Source organism: Prunus persica, chromosome G7 (assembly GCF_000346465.2).
Source record: "Prunus persica cultivar Lovell chromosome G7, Prunus_persica_NCBIv2, whole genome shotgun sequence".
NCBI classification, from domain to species: domain Eukaryota; kingdom Viridiplantae; phylum Streptophyta; class Magnoliopsida; order Rosales; family Rosaceae; genus Prunus; species Prunus persica.
Genome location: NC_034015.1, coordinates 9,232,508 through 9,252,449, shown reverse-complemented (window position 1 = coordinate 9,252,449; position 19,942 = coordinate 9,232,508). Strand labels below are relative to the sequence as shown.

Genomic DNA, 19,942 nt, shown 5'->3' with positions numbered 1-19,942 from the left:
CTAACTGTTTTGGTGCCTAATGTAGACTCTTTTTATCTCTTTCTTGCTCTCTCTCTCTTCTCCATATCTCTCTCGCTCTCTCTTCTTTGTACTTTTTCTTTATTCTTTCCTCAGTGGAAAGAAGATCTTGTTATCTGAGTCAAAGGAGGAAAGCAACTTGTCTTCATATGAGCTCCCACCGCCTTATAGATCTTGTTGAATTGACATCAATTTGTTTGGTGAACAAACCATAGTCAATTGATAGTCTTAATAATTCAGCGTCATTGTGCCAATCTCCTCCACCGAAGGTGTCTATTCAACTTTTGGCCTTGGCTCGTCTGTCTAAGCTTGGTATGGTTATCTATAGGGGTGGGTAAGATTTGGATTGGATCGATTTTACCTCAAAATTATGATCGAACCAATTATAATACAATGGTTTAGTTCGATTCAATTTTAACAAAAATTAGAGAGGGAACCGAACCGAACCAAACCAATTAAAAACGGTTTAATTTGGTTTGGTTCATCTAGTTTGGGTCTAAGCCCAATTCTATTTTCTTTTGTATTTTTTGAACATTGTTAGCCCAATTACAACCAAACAATTCACAACTTGCTCTATCATTTTTTCATTTTCTAGAATATCAAACTATCCTAAAAATCAACATGCCATAAATCTTTAAATTTCGATAACTATTAATATAGCTAAATATATATAGTTACAGTCCTGATCTCTTGGACTACAGGGGTCCAAGAGATTTATGGTCACTCACCGTTGGATGTACATTCAACGGTTCACTCACTCTTGCACTCCTTTTTAAAAACTTTTTTGAACCATTGGATTAATATCCAACGGTGGGTAATGCACCTAATTAGAGTAATGCACATGTAAAATAAAATATAAATAAATAATAAGGTTAATTACACTTTTGGTCATTAGGTTTGGCTCGAAATCAAATTTGGTCACCCTGATTCTAATTTTTCCAATTTTGTCACCGTACTTTCTATCATTAACAAATCAAGTCCAATGTCTTACATACGTTAGTTTGAAGGCACATGCTAGGTTCATCCAGGGGCTTTATTGTCAACAAAATAATACTTTTAAAAAAATAAAAAATAAAACAGAAGAATTATCTATTAACCCCACACTTTTCTTTGTTCACCATAATACTTAAATTATTAAGTTCTTAAGTTTTATTATTTTGTAAAAAGACAAAAAAGTCATCCAACTTAATACATGGGGTGTGAGGTTGATGACTTTTTTTTTTTTTTTTTTTTTCTGTTGAGCGTGTATGTGAAAATTTGAATTAAAAGTTGGAGTGAACAAAGAAAAATGCAGAATTTAAATAAAAAAAACTCAAACAGAAAACACAAAATTAAAAATTAAAAAAAAAATAGAGAAAGGGCATGCAGAGAAAATAAGCCAGCAATCACCCCCACAGCCCAATCCACCTGTACCCTCCAACTCCTCCTCGCTCTCTCTCTCTCCATTATTCCAATCATATTAAACAAAACATGTAAAGCTGCTTCAAAACCTTCAACAAAACCAGAGTTTTCATCAAGATCTACCCAAAATCCACCTCAACCCTATTCATTTTAATCAAACCCACACCAATAAACAAACCCATAAGAAGGATGGCGTCTATTTGGCCCATATATCACCTCATTGAGAGTGTACCAAGAACCATTGCCCATGGACGACACGACCACTTTGACTGTCTGCCAAAGTCTCTCCTCCCAGTCTTCATCAAGATTAGCGACGTCAAGGCGCTTTCCTCCTCCAATTTTACCATTTGAGAGAGAGATAAAGCTGGAGGTCAGGAGGGGGGAGGAGGGTTGTTGTCGTGGTTTTTCGGGGTGGGTATCGGGTGGGGTGGTCTGGTAATGGTTCGGGCTCCTTGTTTGAATTTTTTTTCTTTCTGTTTCCTGGTTTTTTTATTTTTTTTATTTTATATATTTTTTAAAAGTACTATTGTGTTGACAATAAATCCCTTACAGTGTGTTTGGATGAGGGAAATAAACTTGGGATTTTGACCAAAGTCAGAATTTCTAAATAGACATGAACCAATTCCCGTGTTTGGATAAGAAAACATAGAAATTTAGAAATTCCGCGTGGGAAAAAACATGAAATTTGGAGATCATAAATCCCAACTTTAAATTCTATTTAAAAGTCATCATTTCTTAAATCCCAAGAGAGATTGAGTTTTTAAAACGTATCAATTTACAAATAAAAGTTAAATTCCGTGTTTTAAATCCGTCACCCAAACAAGAAACTTTACAATTTCTAGAACATTAATTTCCGTCATTTTAAATTCCGTCATTTATGAAATCCTTTGTACTTTTAAATTTTCTCATCCAAACGCACTGTTAATGAACTTAGCACTGCACAGACAGATTTAAGAAATTGGACTTGATTTGTTAATTACTACAAGTAGGGTGACGAAATGGGAAAAATTAGAATCACGGTGACCAAATTTGATTTTGAGTCAAACCCCAATGAATAAAAATGTAATTAAACCTAAATAATACACACGTAGAAGGTCCGTTTTGATTTAGGACGATTTATAAAAGCTCAAAATTAAATCATATACAGTTCGATTCGATTTTTAAATTATTTGACTTTTTCTTAGTCAAAACTAAACCAAACTGATAATTATGGTTTGTATCAGTCGGTTTCATCGATACAGGATTAATGCCCATCCCTAGTTACCCACCCTACCTAATAAAACAAACTATGTGACCATAATTTATCATACCTTTAATCTGTAACCATAATTTATCATACCTTTAATTGCATTAATCAAGTACATAAACCTTGCTATGTTCGAACCTCAAAGTCAAGTTTGGCATGCCCGTAATTAGGCTTTACAAGCCCATGTCAGCCTTGAAAATACCACTAAACCTCGAGCCCAACTTAATGGTGTATTTAGACGAAGAAATTTAAAAGTATTAAGAAATTTATAAACTATTTAAAATGATGTAAATTATGTTCTAGAATTTGTAAAGTTTCTTGTTTGTCTAATGAATTTAAACATGGAATTTAACATTTTAAAACTTCTACTCTATAGGAAAGATATCTAGCCCTAAATTCTCTAATAAAGACGGAGTCTTACAAGGACCTGTGCACTGCCCCTATATAAACCTTGCCATTCACAAACTAAGGTATGCCATATCTGTATATAAAAATAATTCAAATGAGGAATGTTAAAGTATAGCGCAAGTTGTGAGGTTACTTTTAAATTGCTTTAAAAAAAAAATTCAATTCTTTGAAAAAATATATAACTTATTAAACTAAATTTTCATTGGAAGTGTGGAAGTTCTGCTAGGAGTGAGTGAAATAATAAATTAGAGCATTTCTAATGGTTAGAATCAATGCAGTTGTAATACATAAAATTTAATTAGAACAGTAAAAATCTCACTTGTAATGGTATGATTTAGTTCATTGCAATAGAATGTGCTATTTGATGAACTAGCATCGAAGAGAGTCGTCATTGACGATAAAGTGGGACTTTGGACTTGCCGAACGAGCTCTTGCCACGGGAGAGGAAAGCGGGGCTGACTCAATGTAGAATTGAGAAATCCATTCAAGGGTTAGAACATTCTAATGCTAGAACAGGGAATACGAGAAAACAACAGGATCCATTGGTTAAGATTTGGCTTCCCTCTATTCAATTGTAATAGGATAATTATGCGACTCACATTCCAACAAAAAATAGAAAAAAAGAAACAACTTCTTTGAAAAAAAATAGAAATTGAGTTTGATAAGTGTGAGGGTGGGATGGGAGGGAGTAAATAAATTTGGTAATATATTCCTTTTTAGTAATTTCATTTTAGTTTTTGGTAATTTCAATATTGGGAATAGTGAAACTTATTCGACGAGAGCATGTAAATTACGTGGCAAGACTGAAAACATGAAAAAGAGTATTTGTCAGGTGATATGATATATTGGTCCTACACATCAGGACGTGGCTTCTAGATCTCTCTTGCATGATTGTAATCGACAAACAATTCGTAGGTAAAGGAAAATGTTTCGATAATTATTGATATTTTTAAACGAGAACTGTTAAACACACTATTAGATTATTCCTCCGCCCTAATTCATTTATTTTGCAAGAGTGCATAAAGCTACCTTTTTTTTTATAATAAATACAAGCGAGCGATAGTCTAAACTACAAAAGAGAAGAGGATTTCTCACACTCTCACACATACACACTACCAAAGTGTAAGAGTTCGAATATGAGAATACTGGTCTGTAAGTTAAGACTTTTTTCCATTAGACTAAACCCTTTTTACAATGTTCTGACCAAAAAAAAAACCAGAGACCCTGTTACCAATACATGAGGTTACTTTTGAACTAAAAATAAATAAATTTTTTTTTGAAAAATAAAAATAAAAATTCTTTGAAAAAAAAAAATAGAAACTTAGTTTTGATTATAAGTGTGGAGGGTGGGATGGGATGCAGTGAAAAAATATAGTTGTTTTATCACTAGTGAGGTTTTTTTTTTTCTTCTTTCTAAAAGGGTTTCATTGCAAGGTGCGGAGGAGAGTGGTGAGCTGGGAGTGATTGAAACAAAAAATAGCACTCTTAACATTTTTTTTTAACAATGAAGTCTTCATATTTACAGTTTTTGAATCATTAATAACTCAAATCAGTAGCCTCGTTATAGTCGACAAAAAAAAAGGTAATTAATGAAAATTCTTCAACAAATATGAATATTTTCAAGAGATATTTAGTGATATACCTATTTCTAGCACTAATATTATAAATAAACCATACACAATTGAATTTATATAAACAAACTCAAAAAAAAAAAAACTCAAAAAATGACAGCTGGCCTTATTAAATTTAATATTAATTATTAAATTATTTTGATGCCATATTAAGTGTTTTAGGTATTTTTATGAGATTTTGGGATTGAGCTTATTTTAAAAAATTGATGGCAGTTTTGTAATTTATAAGAAATTAAATTTTTTTTATTATGTTGTAAATGAACTTTGAGTGTGTTTTTAAAGTCCATTTCATATGGAGTATTTTTATAATTTGGGCCTCTATATTGGGTATAATAATGAATCTCCCTATTTTCAAATGAGAAATGATAAACATATTTTAATATATATAGTCCCATTCTATTGAAGAATCTTTCAAATAAAACATAAACATTTTAAATTAATGAAATATAATACGAAATGGGCCATATAAAAATTTCCTATGTAATAATGAACCTTAAAAAAAGAAGTTACTTTTTACTAAAAGAAAACAAAGAAGTTACGTAAATGACCATATTACCCCTCATCAAATTCCGTTTCCTTCCCACCCATTCTCTCTCTTTCCGAAACGAGCAGCAGTTCGTCGCTTTTAATAGGCAGCAGCAGCTCTCATTTCTGTCACCAGCAGAGCCAGAGAGAGTGAGAGTGACAGAGAGAGAAGACGACTCTGGTACGCATTTTCGCTCTCTAACTTCAACGCCGCGAAACCCTAGGCATTGCTTTCTCAGATTTTTCTCTTTCGGAGAATGGGCTCTCATTTCCACTCCGATTCTTAGCGGCTTTTCCCTTTCCTTCCGTTCTGTTTGGTTTCCGAGAAAGGTACATTCTCTTATTTTCTCTCACTTTCTCCGTTACTTTTACCATGGCACAACCTACTGGAGCTCCTGTTTTTCATGCCTCGACGCTAAAAGAGTAATCTTCCTTGTTTCCCTTACTCTGTCATTTGGTTAAAACTTTCATTTTCAACTACTATGCTTGAACTTTCTCAATCAGTCTTTTGTTGGTGAGATACTCACATACACATTTACGAGCTTTCATTATTTCTTTTATTTATTTATTTATTTATTTTATATAATACTAATTATATATACTATTTTCTTTTTCCGGCCGGGGTGGGGGAAAGCTGCAAAAGGTGATTACTTGCTGCTATAGTTTTTTGCCCGTTTTCTTAATAGTTTGTGGGTAGCTTTTGGCGGAAGAACTGGATGACTGTTTGGTTTTATTAGCTTTTTTAAGTAATAAGAAATATTAAAATATTGCAGTGGCTAAGCTTTTAGTCATTGCACTCCTTTATTGTTTGTTTTCTAATTTAACGATTGGAATGTAAGTCCCATTTGCATATATGTTCATTCTTAAGGTATTCATTAAACTTCTAGTGGTGTACTGCTGATTACGATTTCGGTTCCATTTTCATAAAATAAGTTGCTGGATAATTGGACTTGGTTGACATGATGTTCTGAACCTAAGGTTAAGCCCTCTTTCAAGTTAGCATTTGCTTCAAACTTCTATATCAAATGAACGAACTTAACTATCTTTGTGCTCTAATGTCCTGGTCAAAGAATCATGACTTCGTCGTATTTGCATTTCAGGATATTATATACATATATATATATATATATATATATACCTTTGAAATTCATGGATTGGGATCTATGGAGTTCACCATATGACTCTTGGGATCTATGGGATTCACCAGATCATCAAGGTTTCCCTAACCTCTCTTGCACCATGCTGGCTAGTTTTCATATCGAAGAAATACATTGTTGTAGATCTTATCTTAGGTATATGTGGCTGTAGAGTTTGTACTAATGTTAGCTGAACTGAATGCTTGCTTATCAGTTGCACCTGGGAGCACTTACGGCGCTGAATCTGGATGGGAGTGCGACTTCTACTTTGGTTGTGGTCGTGGTATAATATGTTTCTTTCTATATCATTGGTGTCATTCCTTGTTGTCCCTGTTTGTGCTTTAATAGCCACATTGGTCTTTTCTTATGGTTATAGATCTGATAGAAGAAGATGCAATAAATGAGAAATGTTGCATACAAGTGTTGAAGATATTAATAACAAAGGCAGATACTGAAATTGATGAACTTGAAAAAGATTTGGTGGCTCTTCAAAGTGAACTAGCCTGGGCTGAACATGAAGAATGGTCTGAAATATGCGGTAGTGCTTTGAGAGAAAAGATTGTTTGGCTTGACATTTCTACAAGGAATTTGAGAAGTATAGATGAGAATAATAATGACATCCAGTTACTAATGCATAGAGAACCTGCAGACAATATACACGACATAGTGAAGGCTCTTCTGAGAACATACTTCCCGGAGAAAGATGAGCAGGTGACTATTAAAACTTAGTCTTTGCTTTTAATTTTTGAAAAAATAAAAGGAAACTGAACTTTATTAATAAAAGCAATTGTACAATACTGAGGACAAGACTCAAAACCATCCAAGACAAAAATAAAAAATACATTAAGAAACAACAGCATTCCAGTTTGATAAAATAACAGAAAACAAACTCTTCCTTAACTCCGAAGAGAATCCCAGAAACACAACATCTCCCAGAAATAATCAATCTCCTCATCCCTTGCATCCTCAAATACCCATCTATTTCTTTTTGTTCACACTACCCAAATAATAGCTAACATAGCACATCTTCCCAAGATCACATCCCACTTTCTACCTCCAAAATACTTGTGCTTCTTCCAAAACAATGCCACACTTGTTGCTGGAATCACCCAGCTCAAATTAACCCCCCTACATAACCTTAACCAAAGAGTAAATGCTACTGGGCAGTGAAAAAACAGATGAACAACGCTCTCATCATCTTTCTTGCACATCAGACACCAATGAGGAGAGAGACAGAGATAAGGTCTTCTCCTTTGAACCATATAACAGGCATTAGCTTTTCAATGAGCAATAATCCAAGCTAACCCCTTATCTTTAGAGGTATTTTGGTGTTCCATATTGTAGAAGAGGGAAGGAAATGAGAAAGAAAAGGATTATGCACAAGCATAACACTCTCCAACCAAGATACTAGAGATATGAATTCCCCAACTTCCTGATATTGAAATTTCTACTAAAACAGAACAGCCAACATCCCTCCAATAGAAGAATTATGATGTTGTGATATTCCATACAAGCTAGCTAAGAATGGCACAAAGCTGTTTCCCCCACCCATATCTCTTCTCAAAATTTCACCCTTTCCTCATTACCCACCACAAGTTGACAGCAAGAGGAAAAAGAATTGGAGACTTGAGAAGTATCTTTCCATGGGCATCTGCTTGAACCATGAATCACAATGTTAGAATACCACCCCTTCTCTTGCATCCCGTACGTGCTTTTAATGACAGCATGCCATAGGGAATCTCTGTCCAAATAAAATCTCCATAATGGAGTATTCACTTTTAATGTTGATAAAAAGGTCATTGCAAACTCGCAATCCGAACTCGACATGGTTATACGAAGCCTCCTTTATAGTGTCGCATGTTTTCAAATTTATTCACCTTCGGATCTGCCAATCATAGGATAGTTTATTTCCTCCTACTTTGTTGCTTTTCAAAGGCATGTTTGGATTAGTTGAGATTTTCCTCCTCTTTATCTGCCCAAACTTTCTTCTCCTGTTTGTTGCTTGTTGGTTCTGCATTTTTCGAGATCAAAACGTTACCTTTGGAATGAATGGTATTTGATGGGACCTATCTAGAGAAATGGGTCAACTAAAAAAGGTTTATTAATTTATATGCACATGATTTTTGTTTGCTGTTTTTGAATCCAGTGCTTTTAATGCTCATAACGATCCTAATTTTGAAATTTGATCCTCTAACAATTTTATAATGAACTGATATAATCAATACATATTTTTCTTTCTACAAAAAGCGGACTCCAGAAGTCATTGCCTTAAACTCAAGCTCAGATTCCTCACTACATGATACTGGACTTTTGGATGGGCACAAAGACTTGAATAAATCTGACTCACATAGTGTTGTAAAGGAGGAACGTGGTGAAATTGGCATTACTAAGGGAGAAAGATGTACAAGTACGACTTTGAAGTTTCAAGAAAAGAAAACAAATGACTCCAAAACAATTAAGGTCGGACAAGCTCTATCCCTCTTATTGTTTAACTCATACCACTATATTATTCTTCAAATTTGAATGAATGTGCTTACAACTTTAGGTTACGCTACTTTGGACTATTTATTTATGTGTGCAAGTCTTCCTCTTTGAACATAAGCTGTTTGTGACTGCTTACAATGTAGCATGACTCTGCAGTAATATCTTAGGTTTGTTCAAGTTATCATAATTTCAAACTGTTTTTCTCTTTGACATGCAAAAGCTTTCCAGATGCTCTTGTAACTAATTTTACGCACGATGTTTGACAATATTACTAACAATGCAATATTAAGAGCCAGATTTTGATATAGAAAAGCTCAGGGGTGGTTAAGGATTTCTGAAGTAAATATTTTGGAGGTGAACTGGGACTCTTTCAAGTAGTCGGTGTCTATTAGTTGTGTTTATTGTAGAACACAATCAGACCTGGCTGTGGGCAAAAGGTTTGGGGGCAGGGGGAATAAATAATGCAACCTGAGGCCAGGCTTTACGTAATAATTGCTTATCAATAGCTTGAATATATTGAAATAAGATTCATGGAGAACCTTTGCAGCCCTTCAAGTATAATTAAAGAAAAAAAATTAGCAGCATATTTATGCAAAGAACGCCTAACAATAGAACTTGTGTCAAATAGACAGGTGTGCAAGAAGGTGAATACGTGTGATTTGTTTCACAAAAGGAGACCTAATTGTTGTCTTTCTCCTAGTTGGTGTATTATGTGTAAAATGAAAGGGGAGAGTGCAGATCATCTGTTTGTTCATTGTCCAGTAGCTCAAAGTTTGTGGTATCCATTATTCAGGGAGGCCGGAGTAAGCCATGTAATTCCAGAAGGGTGCCATTCATTGCTTAGTGAAAGACTTGCTGCTTTTGGTAGAGGAGAGAAGGCTAGGTTGTTGTGGGCTTCCGTTTTATCATATTTCAAGGACCTTTCTCTATCCATTATTTCTCTAGATTGGAAGGCAGCTCTAGGATAGCTTCTCTGTTGTAGTTTTGTTGCTGTATTTCTCTTTTAATCAGTGTTATCCTGTTAACTGGTGGTCTCCTTGTTCTCTTTGTTTTTGGACTCCTCCTTGTCTTTTTGTATTTTATCATTTCTTTCATAAAACCTTTTTCTTCTAAGGGTTCACACCAATTTGGGGCCATATTTCAAAACCTTCTCTTGATATTTGTATTGTCTAGATGGCTTCTGAATCGAACCATATTCCAAATATATATGAGGCCTCAGTTCAGTAAGACTTAACAGACTCTAATTTTTCAACAATATAAAAGCAAAAAACGGATTTACTATTAGATTTTATTCCATAAACTTCTTAAACATGCAATATTCATAGACCATAATGAACGTAAAACATTTTGTGGATGTTATCTCTTGACTAGAATGTCGGATAGTTAACTGCGCAATGTCTTTTAATATTTATCGACTTATTTCACATAAACAAACATGTTCCCCCTTCCCCCTGAAAAAAAAAGAGGGTTGAATTTAGGTTAGGAGATCTTTAACAATGAATTATGTCGTATTGCCTTCAGTTGACACATGATCTTTAACAATGAACAGCCTGCAAATACTAATATCATGGATTCCAGCCCAGATTCTTTAAGACTTGCAGCTGACTACTATGACAAAAAGAAAACATCAAGCAAGAGTAATTCAAAAAGCACTCAGCAATGGGAGGCCAAAGGACAAGGTCTTACTTGTGAGGAAAATAAAACATCAACCATGATGTTTAAGAATGAAAAGCCTGCAAATACTAATATCATGTATTCCAGCCCAGATTCTTTGAGACTTGCAGCTGGCTACTCTGACAAGAAGAAAATATTAGATTCAGAACATGCAAGGCAGTGGGTGGCCGAAGGACAAGATCTTGCTCCTGTGGAAAAGAAAGCATCAACCGTGACTTTTAACAGTCAACAGCCTGCAAATATTGATGTCATGAATTTGAGCTCAGATTCTTTGAGACTTGCAGCTGGATACTGCGACAAGAAGAAAACAACATATTCAGAAAGCACTACGCACTGGGAGCCCAAAGGACAAGGTCTTGCTCCAGACGAAAAGAAAATTATTCAAGATGCATCTATGTTCCATAAAGAGAGGAGTATGCAAAATTTAGAAGTTGAGGTTTGAGTCTCTCTCTCTCCCTCTCTCTCTCTCTCTCTCACTGTTTTCATTTCTCTCATTTTCATTATTTCAATGCAAAATTATGCCATGTGTTGCAATTTAGATTAAATAAATGTGTCTATTAGTTGAACCTTCTATGCAATTGTAGACATGCCGTGCTGCAGCCCTGATCTTCTTTTCTTTATAACTTTTTAAGTACATCTTACTCGCCATCAATACGAAATCACCGACCTTAAGATGGCTTTTTTTATGTTCAGATTTCTTTCACTTTCTATCAGATTCACCTTTGAAGTGTAGAAAATGCCTATCGAGCTGGCTAACACTGTCCCTGGTGATTGCAGTATTGAGGAAACTGTTATAGCAATTAATCTATCAGTCTCATATCAAGTTATGAACTTATTATTTATGCAATGCAGAGAAGGCTATACCCTTGCAATACTTATCTAGAACTATGGATCCATTTGGTGTTTCCATCTGGAGAGCAAGCAGAGTTCATGAATCGCATATCCACTATTATTGTTTTACGCATTTAAATTACAGGGATCGTGCATCTGCAGCATCCTAGTTGTGCAACTGAAAATCAAGTAGTGCTGTAGCTACAAAACAGCACTTGTCTCTTACTTTCTTAACTTGTGCTGGAGATCATGTGTTTAATAATTTGCAGATTCATCATTTTTTTAATACCTTCACCTCTAATAACCTATCTTCTATATTTGTCACTCATAATTTCATAATAGGATTTATAGTCTGGACATAATTTATTTATTTATTTTTGTTTTAACAGCATGCTACTATCAAAGATTCAAGTACAAGTATCAGCTGCCCTGATGAGAATGACATATTGAATTTTGTTTATTCGGAAAGCATTGATGAGAAGGTGGATGAATACAGTTCAATACCTATGGCAGATATTACAGGTTCACTATCGAGGCCTGATGGATTTGGAAGAGATTTTGGTAAAACGGTTGAGGTACTTGCAGCTGCATTGTTTGTATAACGTACATCAGAAGCTAATGTGCATCCATAGTGCATAGTCAGTATGTTTGTGTGCTCTAAGAGTTTACCATTATTGAAACCACAACTTAGGTTTTCTTCTAGAGCTCAAATTAGGTCCAACTCTGACGTATTCCTTCTACTTGGGAGTAGCTCTACAGTACTAACATTTTGTTTCTCTTTTGCTCTTTAGTTTCAAATTGAACTGCCTGAAGATGCTAGTGTCAAATATTTCAGCTCAGATTCTCTTAAATATGCAAATGGCTGTTCCAGTGGGATGAAAAATTCATGCCTGCCTCTTTTGGTAGAAAATGGATATGAGGAAGTAAGGAAACAGCCTTCTACTTCCACAGACAAAAATCAAATGTTGAGTTTATCTTTAAATCCTGAATCAACCCTTGAAAAAACCGAAAAGGTACAAGAAGCTCTCCATTCTCTGTAATAGATATACAGTTACATCTCTATAACAATTATGTTACTAACTAGTACATCTCTGTAATAGTAACAATTATGGTACTCATAATATTGATTTATGAATACAAATCGTTTCTTTTCAAAAAAATAAATAAATAATAGAGATATTTAGTGATATACCCATTCTTAGCACTAATATTATAAATAAACCCTACACCATTAAATTTCTATAAACAAACCCGAAAAAAAACCCAAAAAATGACAGCTGGCCTTATGGAATTTAATATTGATTATTAAATTACTTTGATGCCCTATTGAGTGTTTTGGGTATTTTTATGAGATTTTGGGGTTGGGCTTGTTTTAAGAAATTAATGGCAGTTTTGTAATTTATAAGAAGTTAAAAGCCTCTTTGTTATGTTATAAATGGGCTTTGGGTGTGTTTCTAAAGTCCATTTCATATGGGGTATTTTTATAATTTGGGCCCCTATATTGGGTATAATAGTGAATCTCCCTAAATAATATTGATTTATGGTATGAACATAATTTATTTTTGTTTACAATGAACAGCATATTGCTATGAAAAATTCAAGTACAAGTGTCATCTGCCCTGAAGAGAAGATCAAATTGAAAATTTCTGATTCAGTAATTATGAATGAGATGGTTGAAGAACATGCTTCAATGCCTGTGGCAGATAATATAGGTCCATCATTGAGGCCTGATGGACCTGGAACAGATGTTAAACTGGTTGAGGTACTTGCAGCTCTCTTGTTTGTATAATAAAGATGAGCACCTAATGTGTATCCGTACTACATAGTCAATATGATCATGTGCTGTAAGAGTTTAAAACTACTACAGTACCTCTCTCTTTTCTGTTATAGATAAATTACATCTTTCTAACAATTATGTTACTTCTACATCTCTGCAATGGTAACAACTATATTACTCATAGTATGACTTATGGTCCGGCCATAATTTGTTTTATTTTACAATGAACAGCTTGTTACTAAAGAAACTTCAAGTACAAGTGTCAGCTGTCCTGATGAGAAGAACAAATTGAAAAACTCTGATTCAAAAATCATGAGTGAGAAGGTGGGAGAACACACTTCAATACCTATGGTAAATATTGTAGGTTCATCAAGGCGTGATAAATGTGGAACAGATGTTGATAGAACAGTTGAGGTACTTGCAGCTCTCTTTTGTTTGTATAATTCTCATCTGCACTTAATGTGTATCCAATTATCCGTACAACATAGTCAATATGATCATGTACTGTAAGAGTTTACAGCTACTGCACCTTATGTCTTATGTTTCACTTAGTGCAATTCAACTGAAGGAATAAAAAGGTCCTAGTCTGAATTATTCCTTGTACGGAATATTTTTGCAGTAGATCTTAACATTTTGTTACTCTTTTGCTCCTTCATTTCAATTGAACAGTCAGCAGATGGTGTTGTGAAATATTTCAGCTCAGATTCTCTTAAATACGCAAAGGGCTGGTCGAATGAGATGAAAAATTCTCGATTGATTGAAAAAGGATATGAGGAAGGAGGGAAAGCAACCCATCAAAAAATAGAAAAGGTAAGAGAAGCTCTCTCTTTTCTGTAATAGATATACAATTACTTCTCTATAGCAATTATCTTACTTTCTTATGGTTAGTTACAACTATCTTCCTTAAGAATTTAAAACCTAGGGAAACCATCCTTGTTTATAAACCTGTAGTTGCAGTACCAGGCTGACTGCACTGCAAGGGATCACAATTCTTAGCTCAATACCCCTTCTCTGGTCATTAACTTGTAATAAGACATGTTTCTCTTTCTTTTAGGAGCCTGCAAATGCTCTTGTTAAGTATATGAGTCCAAATTCTTGGAGACAATCTGCTGGCATCAACAAGAGGACTGAAAGTTCTGAATCCAGATTATGTGCTTCAAGACAGGGAAAAAATGAAAAATCTGATGTAGAGCAAAAGCTAATTGACTTTGTTCCTAAAACTGCACAGAAAGTGGGCATCAAAGAATCCAAGGTTATTCTTGCTAACAAGACAGTATGTTCTAATACATGTTTAAAGGCTGCCGGGGATGTCAGTAATAATCTACAAATAGTCAAGTTTCAAGAAGGTGGTCTCACTGACCTTGGACATTTTGCTTTGCCTTCAAAAGATCAGATGGGTGAAGATACAGCCAAGCCTAAGTTAAATGATGTAGGAAAACCAGCAGAAGAATCTCAAAAGGCTAATGCTGACCTTCACAAGAAACCCCGTGTGAACTTGGGTTTGGAACCACAAAAGCCAAAGACACAGAGGAAATCACCATTCAGTATGAAGAATGCCCAAGAGCCAAGTTTTCCTCCTACAGATACATCGTTCATTCCACATTCCAAAAAGGAAAGAAAATCAATAATTGATGATGACAACACCAGTTTAAAGCAGTTTTTAAGTTTGATGCACTTGAAAAAATCAGTTCACACCACCAAAGTTTCAGCTTCACAGTCACAAAAGAAGAGGAAAAGGACTTCAACTTTATCACTTACTGCAGAGGTTAAAGATTTGCCTGTAGATTTGGGTTTGCAAGATTCACACAAGGATGCAACAGATGGTGGGAGTAAGAAAGATCTTCAGATTGTAGTCTATGAAAAAACGGAAGATCTTCATATCATAGAACCCTACTCTGTTGAAGATGGTTCTTACACTGGGGCTTTGGTTCCTCACACAATTTCAAGCTTGAAGAACAAGAAAATAGTTGAACTGAGGAAGTTGGCACAGAAAATCAAGCTGACAGGGTATTATAAGTTACGAAAAGAGGCTCTGGTTGAAAAAATAGCCAAAAAACTCGGCTGTTGATTCCATTTTGTCCATGTTTGTGGCTATGTTCCTTGGACATGTTTGATGAGTTATGAATGGATCCACTGGGGTGTAAATAGTATCATAACATACTTCTTTGTCCGTAATACCCTACACCTTGTAGTACAGGAAAGAAAGTGCGGCCATCCCCTTTATAGGTTTAAGTTACGGGTTTGCATGAAATCGTAGTTCATATATTGCACAAAGAAAACATAGAACTTTGGGACAATGGAGCTGTTTAACTGGAATAGGACGTCAGATTTGCTCTAGGTTTTTGTATACAAACTTTTGCTTTCGCATCTGAATACAAGAATTGATGAAACAACTGTCTGCTTCTTAGTGAAGGGATATATTTAGTTTCTTTTCAAAGATTTGAGTAAATTATGAGGTGAGAAACAAACGACAGTGCAGTTTTTATATGTGCAGTCGTATCCAATGAAGTTCTTTTGACATTTGTTCATTTTAGTCTTTATTTCACCATTTAATTTTGTGGGAAAGGGATCCTTTGATGTTGGTTTGAGGAGTAAGTAGTAGATTTGCATAGATGACATCTTTAACTTCTGTTATTTGACATATGCTAGCATCGGTGTACTTTTGATCGGGAGCCAAACTCCAGGAAAATAATTGTGTAATGGTAACACAACATGGCATATCCGCATGGCGTTACAAATTTACTTAAATTCTAATTTTCGGGGTAAACCGATTGCCAAATCAGCGGGAGCCATTCAATCTACTAATCAATGTGCTAGACCTCAGATCGCACATCACTAACTTGCTTACTGGCATATCCACCACCAATTGCAAGCTTTTGGGCAAAATTAGTAAATCAAGAAACTGAAAAGTTCCTCTCAAAAAACAGAAAAAAACACTATGTTAACTGATTTCAAGAACATTAGCCTTCCGTCAGCAAGGATCGATTAATAAAAATTTTAAGGGTGGCTGATGTGGACGTAATAATATGAAATCAGCTGACTAAATAGAATTTGACCTTCACCATGCATCCATTCAACGGCAATATCACGAAATAGAATTTGGTAATATCACAAATATACAGGGACTGACTAAATTTTAGTTAAGCATATTTGACATCTTTTCGTTTCATCACAACACCCTCCAGAATTCCGTCTGTCCCAAAATTACCAGAAAACTCCTGAGGATCAACTGGACCAGGCAGCTGAAATGAGATAGAAAAATGCCCTGATGGACACAGATTCTGTGTTCGCATTTCAAACATCTGAGAGTATCTGTAGACTGTCTTCTCACCTGTTATTGTCACTCCTCTTATCAACACTCGGCCCTCATTTTCAACTTCACAGCTGAAGTCCCCTGTAGTGAAAAATGAAATCATCACTCTGCATCCGTTTAGTTAATGAAGTATACGAGTGGTAGTGCTAGCATCGAAGAGGCCATACAAGTGGCTGTGGACAGACATATGTGAGAGATAAGTCTCCGCCACTTAGCCGTGGTTTATTGAAAGTGAAATATGTGTCTCGAATCATTGGTTAAACATTTTTTATATTTATTAACAAGGCTGCACCAAGACATGCACTCATGTCTGTGTAGTTTCTGTTTCAGCACCTGGAAATCTATTTATTATGCGTTTCATTTCAGTAACTGATTCAATTTTTTAAGTTGATAGAGCAACTTACTTTCATCTCTTCGCACTCCAGGAAGAGATACACGAAACAAGTATGAATCCTCACATTCTCCAATGTCAATCAGCCCTATTGTTGGTCCCACCTGCCTTTTTGCTGCACTGCCAGTTAAAGCAAATCCATCTCTGGTGGCAGCTACAATATTGGACCACTCTCTTTTAGTTGGAAGAGAAGGAAGAAAAATCATAGCAGGATCGACCTTCTCCACAGGATCAGAGTCATCTTTAGTAGATAAAGGGGCCATATAACTATACAGCACAGGCGTACCGTTATATGGCACACTACTGATAGGTGCCACGACATGCACATGTTTCAGAGGATCATTCGATTCCACGAGATTATCTAAATGTTTTGTTCCCCTAGAACTTTGACAAGAACTAGTGGGAGGTGACTCTCCATTGGACTCCGGCTCCTGCACCGACACATTATATGAAACACTTCCATCAGGATAAGTATGCAGCCTTGCAGCATCTCTATCCAGAAGAAACTCCTCCAGCCCAGTTAGCCTCTTAAATCTTTCAATATCCTCTGTCTTAATGTAATGCGTTTCTGGGTTATTAATAAATACGATGTTCTCAAAGATATTGTATCTGTTACTGAACTGTGAATGGGAGTGGAGTAGGAGAGGAAATAGATCAGGAAACTGAGGGTAGTTGGCTGTGGTGTCTTCTCGATGGCTAAGGAGGTTACCATGGAAGAACTGGTATAACACAGGTAATTTAACAATGGCAGATTTATGAGCCTTCCGAAGAACATAATAGTACACCTGCTCTACCTCTGCAGTTTTCAGGTGGGATCCACCTAGTTGCTTAAAAGTATATGGTGGAAGTCGCTCGGCTATTCTCTGCAGAACTGACTTTGGCGGGCTCTCTCCTTTAAGACCAGGCCCAAAGTAGGTACCCATAATGAAGTACAAGAGGAAGCGCTGATCATCATTTGCCATCCTCCTTTCGACATTGTTAGAATCTAAACCTGTGACAGAATTAGATTGTGTAGCCTGAGATGAGCCATCCATCACGGCTGCCATTTAAATTTAGAATCTGCAAGAAGTTTAGATACAATAGGATATTATAAGCACGCAATTACTCTGACACTGAAAAATAACTTTTGATTACATTCATGTTTCAGATCAACTCATCTTTTCACTTATGTGATTTAATTCTCCTCTAAGAACTTACCTCGCAACCCAACCCATTCAAACATAAGAATGCTGTATGAGACATTTGAAAAGTTATTCCTAGAAATCAAATCACTTTCTCTCAACTCACCATAAGCATACTCTACTAAATGCAGTCCTTCTTGAAGATTCTCTCTCTCTCTCTCTCTCACACACAAAGCAGGTGAAGCACAAGAAAAAGCAGGTGAAGCACAAGAAAAGACAATGTAGTCACGTAGAAAACCATTAATAACTGAATTCTCATATGGATTGTCTTTCTAACAACTAATATTGCAAAGAAAAATAATCTGACTGATAACCTAAAGAAAGGAAATGATTGTGGACTCCAGATTCAAATTCCTTTTGTTGCAGTGGCTTTCGAAAAGCATCAGTGAGAAAACTAGCAGTGAAATGCTATATCTAATATATCTCATTCAACATTTTTTCTTAAAGTCACTGTAGTTTTGAATTTTGAAAAGCATCTCTAAATGCTTGTCAAAAACACCCTACAAACAGAAGTAGCAGCTGCTCACTAAAATGTACCATGCCTCTGCCCTGGAAGAGCAAAAGCACTACCCTGAAAAACTTCATCTGGTGCAGCCTAAAACCATCAATGAAAACAAATGCAGCTCAGGCTATCAGCTGTGTTAAGAAGTTCAATGACCTTTAACAAAACTTGCGTGTGGAGACAACCGCATGCAAATCCCAAAGAAGCATTTTCAGGCTGATCCTGTGCATATGAGTGTAGCAAGATATAAAGAGTTAAGCATATCCAATTTAGCAAACACTGTCACTGAAAGAGATTCTCATACCCATTTAATCAAACAGTTAGCAGGCGAGGTTTAATATGAAAAACCATCATCATAATAACTTCACCAACATCATAGACATCCCTTCTTACCAAACGGCAACAAAAGCAACTTGATTTAACCGAGTAAATAAATTATACAAACAAAAACGAGGAAATATTAAACTGAATTGCTCCGCAGCCACTTCCAAATCATGGAAATTAATTAATGAGAGGCAAAAAAACATCAACCCTACCCATTTACTGTAATGCAGAAACAAAAACATTGGAGAGAAGTAGAAGCAGTTCCGACGAATTCCCACAAAAAAGAAAAAACAAAAGATACACAAATTTGCTCAAAAGTTAAACCCAAAAGAGTAAAAGAGCAAATTAACGGTGAGAAAGAGGAAATGAAGGATGGTCACCTGAATGGAGGAGCCGCAGAAAAAGAACGGAGGAGGCAGATGATCGTCGGAGAGGAATAAAGAATGGTATTCGGGCCGGGTTTTTGCTTCACGGGTTGAATAGACGGTGGCTGTAAATAATTTAAAAGTGAAGGGTAACTTTGGAATATTTTTTGAATAAGGTATTACAGCATCTACAATGGGTTCTCTAAACCACCTTTTTAGACAAATTGAAAAATATAACACCAAGCATGCTCCATATCCATCTTCTAAAATAAGGAGACCTATAGGAGCTCATAAATCTGAAAAGAGAGAAAGAACTCCTAGTCCCCCTATAATTTAACATAATTTAAATTTTATGGTTATTCGTAGCAATGGTCCCTTAACTATACTCGAAGTTATATTTTGGTCACTCAACTCAAATATTAATTGCATAGGTCACTCAATTGGGTGTTGTGTTACACCATAGTCCCTACCATCAAGTCTGTGACTTTTTTTGTTTAAAATGATGACGTGACAAGCATCTTTTAGATTATTAATGGGCAAATGTGGCTTTTTAGTTAGGATTATTTGTAGCAATGATCCCTCAACTATACTCGGAGTTACATTTTAGTCACTCAACTCCAAAAAATAGTTATAGATGTCATTCAATTAGGTGTTGTGTTGCACCATTAGTCTCTACCGTTAGAGAGACTTGACGGTAGGGACTAATGGTGCAACACAACACCCAATTGAGTGACC

General features: G+C 35.5%; 2 protein-coding genes across 4 annotated transcripts; one reads left to right on the top strand and one right to left on the bottom strand.

The window, feature by feature from the left end:
- On the top strand, positions 6,323-15,595 carry LOC18770052. Of its 2 annotated transcripts, XM_020567668.1 has the most exons (10): positions 6,323-6,445; positions 6,580-6,648; positions 6,742-7,076; positions 10,399-10,959; positions 11,744-11,929; positions 12,146-12,367; positions 12,934-13,116; positions 13,363-13,545; positions 13,801-13,941; positions 14,186-15,595. In XM_020567668.1, the coding sequence occupies exons 1-10, from the start codon at positions 6,379-6,381 to the stop codon at positions 15,197-15,199; spliced, it is 2,961 nt and encodes a 986-aa protein (XP_020423257.1). In that variant the 5' UTR covers positions 6,323-6,378; the 3' UTR covers positions 15,200-15,595. The 2 variants fall into 2 exon arrangements, with proteins under 2 accessions (XP_020423257.1, XP_020423256.1); XM_020567667.1 differs by lacking the exons at positions 6,323-6,445; positions 6,580-6,648 and adding an exon at positions 8,613-8,825 and having other exon boundaries at positions 6,656-7,076.
- On the bottom strand, positions 16,154-19,361 carry LOC18770377 (increased DNA methylation 2). 2 transcript variants are annotated; one of them, XM_020567659.1, is made up of 4 exons: positions 19,223-19,308; positions 18,675-18,740; positions 16,849-17,894; positions 16,154-16,525 (listed from the first exon to the last, which is right to left on the bottom strand). In XM_020567659.1, exons 3-4 carry the CDS (start codon positions 17,879-17,881, stop codon positions 16,272-16,274), a joined length of 1,287 nt encoding a protein of 428 aa, XP_020423248.1. In that variant the 5' UTR covers positions 17,882-17,894; positions 18,675-18,740; positions 19,223-19,308; the 3' UTR covers positions 16,154-16,271. The 2 variants fall into 2 exon arrangements, with proteins under 2 accessions (XP_020423248.1, XP_007203069.2); XM_007203007.2 differs by lacking the exon at positions 18,675-18,740 and having other exon boundaries at positions 19,223-19,361.